Source organism: Hibiscus syriacus, unplaced genomic scaffold (assembly GCF_006381635.1).
Source record: "Hibiscus syriacus cultivar Baekdansim isolate YM2019G1 unplaced genomic scaffold, ASM638163v2 tig00111098_pilon, whole genome shotgun sequence".
NCBI classification, from domain to species: domain Eukaryota; kingdom Viridiplantae; phylum Streptophyta; class Magnoliopsida; order Malvales; family Malvaceae; genus Hibiscus; species Hibiscus syriacus.
Genome location: NW_024062983.1, coordinates 626,327 through 631,306, shown reverse-complemented (window position 1 = coordinate 631,306; position 4,980 = coordinate 626,327). Strand labels below are relative to the sequence as shown.

At 34.8% G+C, this 4,980-nt stretch overlaps 1 protein-coding gene across 1 annotated transcript; it reads right to left on the bottom strand.

Moving 5' to 3' along the window:
• Positions 1 to 550: 550 nt before the first annotated feature.
• LOC120153071 (thaumatin-like protein 1) lies at positions 551 to 2,045 on the bottom strand. The gene is made up of 3 exons (XM_039165083.1): positions 1,737 to 2,045; positions 951 to 1,620; positions 551 to 856 (listed from the first exon to the last, which is right to left on the bottom strand). The coding sequence occupies exons 1-3, from the start codon at positions 1,807 to 1,809 to the stop codon at positions 676 to 678; spliced, it is 924 nt and encodes a 307-aa protein (XP_039021014.1). The 5' UTR covers positions 1,810 to 2,045; the 3' UTR covers positions 551 to 675.
• Positions 2,046 to 4,980: the final 2,935 nt, after the last annotated feature.

The following is a 4,980-nucleotide window of genomic DNA, read 5'->3' as shown; positions in this document are numbered from 1 at the left end:
TTTTATCATTTTCATATTATTAATTTTAAAAATATTACAATTTATATTATTAAACAGAATATTATATTAATTATTAAACAAATAACTATTGGGTGGTTGAGAGTTTTTTTTTAAAAATTTTATTAGTTTAGTTTAATATATAAAATTGTTAATAATTAAATATGTAATATTATTATATATATAAAATAAATGTAACTGTCCGAAAAAATGTAATTTTGTGATCCGAGGCCGACTTGGGAAGTGTCGGGTCGGGTACCTGACGCGAAACTTAAAATTTTTTAAAAAAGATACCCGGATTTTTTGATCGGATATACGGGTTGGGATCAAGTATTTTTGAACACCGCTAATACAAATATCTAGGTATTTTGAATTCCATAAATTAAATTTTTGGGTACATTCAATACTCTAAATATTTAGATTTTCACTTTAATAATATTTTGTGTTGATTTGATTCCTATTATAATCATTTAAATGTGTTTTGTGTTGTTGGTGTAAACCTAAGAAAAGAGTGGTGCAGAAAAATAGATATTATCTTCCTGTATTGAAATGATTTGCATATGAATATGTGTATATAACATTAAGATATGCATGGCTTGAGTGACCTAACTAAACTCGTACAATCTGGATTCTGTCCTACATTTTTCCTTTGTTGAACTTCAGTTGGGATATTAAAAACTACAATAAAAAAGAGAGGGCAAGAAAAATAGTGACGGCAAAACCAAATCGGAGAAGGGAAAACGAATGGATCCCGGTGGCCAAATTTGCCAGCCATTGACTTGCCAGTGCAGATGTCTGCATGGGATCCGGATCCGAACCTGTTGCCTTTGCAGTAGCAGGATCCTTTGAAGATTTCAAACTGCATAAAAAATTTATGAATGGAATCATCAATATTTTTCAAGTGCCAAATTCATATGCACAGTGAATTTAATGAGTTAAGTTTGGGAATTTACCTTGGGACATTTGGACAGAAGGTGATGGTGTAATCAGAGCCAGAGCAAGTGAAAGTGCTGGTGGCATCATCAAAAGCATAGCTATAGGATTTGGGGCAGGCTGATTTGAACACTTGCGAGTACATGGACGGTTTACAGGCGGCCGGACTATTGTAGGCTCCGCTACAACAGTACTCCGGCTTTCCGAATGCGTCGCAGGCACTCTTACAGGCCTCCCCGCCGTCGATTCTCAGTTCGGATGGGCACTTTTTGTTCAAATCCGTCAAGCAACCGGTGGTGGCACACTCTCCTGACCCTCCATTTCCTTCCACGATCATAGGCAAATTGTAGCCATCGACCAGACTCACGTCGTAGAAGTCTTGTGACCCTGAACCCAACGTGAACTCGGCTAAGGTGGCCGGCGGGATGGCCCCAGCTCCGTTGCATTCAATTTCGCCGGAGCCGCAGTCGCCTGTAGCGCATGACCCGCGGCCGGAAGCATCGAAATTGCAGCCTGTTCGACCCCAGAACCGACCTGACCAACCTGTAGGAGCTTGGAAAGAACGAGAGCTGCCTTTTGTGAGCTCAAAGCCTGTACTTTCAATCTTCGGACTTCCTAGATTAGCTAGAATTCCAGGCCATACTGTGTAATCGCATTTGTTGTTGAATGTAAAAGTGGCAGCCGTGACACCTGCAGGAAAAAAACAGAGAAACAGAGGATTGAATCGGTTTATTTACAACAAAAAAAGATCAAATTTTACGAAAATGTGAAGCAAAACCAGTTTTTAAGGCATGTATTCTCATTACCTTGAAGAAACACAACGAGAATGAAGCTAAAGATGGTGAGAAAAGAGTGGTGACCATTGGAGAACAGAGCCATGGGGGAATATATTCTCTGCTTTAATTGGCGAATGATTGTTTCGATTCTCTAAAAGAGAAATTTCTTTTCAAGCAAATATAATGTTTATGGAATATGAAGCATAAGCATAAGCATAAGAAGAAGAAGAAGAAGAGAGAATGAAGAAGATGCTTGAGACTACCACCCATAAACCTCCATTGTTTTTATCGGTTTGAACCTTCACTCTTTTCTTCTCCAAGGGAAAGAACAGAAGCCGAATTGAGTGGTGGCGGTGGGGAATCTAATTAACTGCCGTTCATCCTATTTATAGCCAAGCATCATTGAGTAAACAATCAATACAGTCAATTGACACAGCCAAATCAGTGAAGCACCCCTAGGGAGTGGGATGGCAACTAATCGGGTTTTTGTCAAAATCCAATCTAAAAATATACATCCTCCATTTGAACTCAATTTGAAAATTTTATAACATACCCCCGATCTGACCTGACGCAAAAAAATACATCTTTCATCGACTTGAAATTTTAAAGTATAAATTTGGCCTTACTTGATCTGATCCGATAAAAAATAAGGATTTAATTAAAATATATATATAGATTTTTAGAAAATTATATTATTATCCTCGAGTCGGATCAAAAAAATTTCACCATCCACCCAAATCCATCCCAATCCGACCTGAACATTAATTTTTTTAAAAAAATATATATAATCCTATCGAATCAGGTCATAACCTATCAAATTTGGATTAAATTACCATCCCTAAACACACCACCTCCTCGGCATTTGTTTGCTTTTTGGCCACTCTTACCTAATAGTTAGGCTTTTCCAAGAAAAACAATTTAAACTTGCCGTTAATGAGGCTATAATTCAATTTGTTAATACAAAAGTTCAATAAGCAATGTTTAGAAAAATAAGATGCTACTCTACTTTTTGCTTTTGTGGGCAGTGATTAGAGCTTTCACTCTCCACACTCATTCATCAACCACTCATTTACATGGAACATTGAGGAAAATAGAAGAAAATTTATATATTTTGGTATGGAAAACTTATTTCATAAGCATATCATGTTCCGGGTGTAAACAAAAATAGATTTTTAGAAATTTTGAGGTATATTTTAAATGTGTAAAGATAAAAATTCCAAACATAAAATTATAATTTTATATTTCACTCCTTAAAACCTTTACAACGGTATATTATACGTTTAAAATGATTGAGTGATGAATTAAAAATTGATATTCAAAACAAGCTATATGTAAATTATGTTGAGACAAAATAGAAAACTTATATCCCATACTGGTGAGATACCAAGTGTGGAATACATGGACTCGAGATTTTATGTGAGAGGACTAAATTTATAAAATTTTGAAGGAAAATAAACTTGTAAAATTTGAAGAGGTGCAGAAATAGATTTTAAGAATATAAAAAATATTTAAAATATATAAGAATTTAAAAATTTTAAGAGACAAACAACCCATATTTACTCTTCCCTCAATCTATCTCTAGCATGATATATTTATATATATGAAACCAACTTGAAAATTATTTAACGTGAAAGATATATTTTTAACTAATGTGCAAGCACAATATAGATGAAGTGAATGTTCATTATTTTGTTTTGGCTTGTTTTTTTTCTCTTCGGTTCAAAATAACACTAGTTTATTTTTATTATTGTTTCATTTCTCAGACTAACATACTGTGAACACCGGGAATTGTCTTGTCCAAAAGATGATACAATGCAAATCCATGAATTGTACTTGTCCCACAGATCTCATGCAAAGATTTTAGTTGAGGGACAAAAGATTGGTCAAATAATTTGCATCGTCAGAGTTCAACAGTTGGACATGGACAAATCTGTGACCGACCAACAACTGTCCCGAGGTTATTTTTTGCAAGATGGTCGAGTTGGAACTACATGGATGTTTGCTGCAACTTGCATCCAGGTTCGTGGTTTGTTCCATTTTAACACACCTTCATGGGATCCTTAACTTTTTACAGTTGGGGCTGCTTTTGCTTGGCTTTTTCGGATGGCCTAACCACTGTTTGTTTTAGGTAAGGGCCCCTTTCGTCATAGTCTCTGATGGATGAACTTATTGAAACTGTAGGACGGATCATATTTGAGAACAGTTGCTAATATAATATCTCCATCTTCAGTCGCCTCCAAATTCTTATTAACACATCTTGTTGTGAAGTGCATCCAAGTAGTAAAGTGAGAATAGGATGATGCCCACTAATCGCCAAAAGTTTCCAAGTGAAAATACTTGAGAAAGACATGAATGTTTTCCTATAATGATTTTGTCTTTCACTATCAAAATTAAACCAGCAAGCAATCAAAATTAAGCACCTAATCAAAGTGGGAATTCTATTCTAACCATATCTAAACAATCTCATGATTCAATCTTACTAAATTACTCATGTTTTCTGATGTAATGGTTAATAAAATAAACATAATATCCGTTCTAAATTCTGTGTTTTGTACTAGGATTTCGCAAATTATACATTTGGAAAATGTTTCTCTTACCAATATATAAGCCACTGTTTCATCAACGTATAGGAACCTCCATGGATGTGCGGTACGTCGTGTAGATAAGATTTTTTTTTGACCCATTTCCCCTTTTAATTTTCTACAATCCACACTTCTTTAATGATATATTGTTGTCATGAATTCCCACTAGGATGGGTTTCATCGTACAAAAAATAATAAATCTTTTTGAAAAAGGTTTGCTCGAATCTTTGCTGCTTAAGCCTCCTCCTTTAAATTACTAGGCTTTCTTTTTCATACAAAAGCATTGTGTTATTAGAGTAGGGTTGTAAATGAGACGAGACAGATCGCGAGTTATTCGAGATCGATTCGATCAAGACTCGATAAATACTCGGATCGAATGGACTCGACTCGAGCTCGAGCTCGACTCGAGTTCTTAACGAGCTGAAACGAGCTACTCGATATTCGACTCGAAAATCTCGTGAGCAGCTCGAAAATATAATATATTAAGATTTTATTTTGAAAAATAAATTAATAATAATATTAATATTTATGTATTGATTTTTTTTTAAATACAGTAAGATTTCATGTATTTAAAGTTCATGTTCGAGTTTAAGTTTGAGGCTTTAACCGAGTTAAGTTTAAGATTTTTTTCTTCATTTCGAGCCTTTTCGAACTGCTCACTAGCTTCAGTTCAGGATTTCGAATTCAAGTCA

Bases quoted from the DNA above. Each gene is read 5' to 3' on its own strand.
- LOC120153071 (XM_039165083.1), bottom strand. From the start codon at position 1,809: ATGGCTCTGTTCTCCAATGGTCACCACTCTTTTCTCACCATCTTTAGC. The intron at 1,621-1,736 runs GTAATGAGAATA...TTTTTCCTGCAG, and splicing joins TCTCGTTGTGTTTCTTCAAG to GTGTCACGGCTGCCACTTTT. The intron at 857-950 runs GTAAATTCCCAA...TTTTTTATGCAG, and splicing joins TTCTGTCCAAATGTCCCAAG to TTTGAAATCTTCAAAGGATC.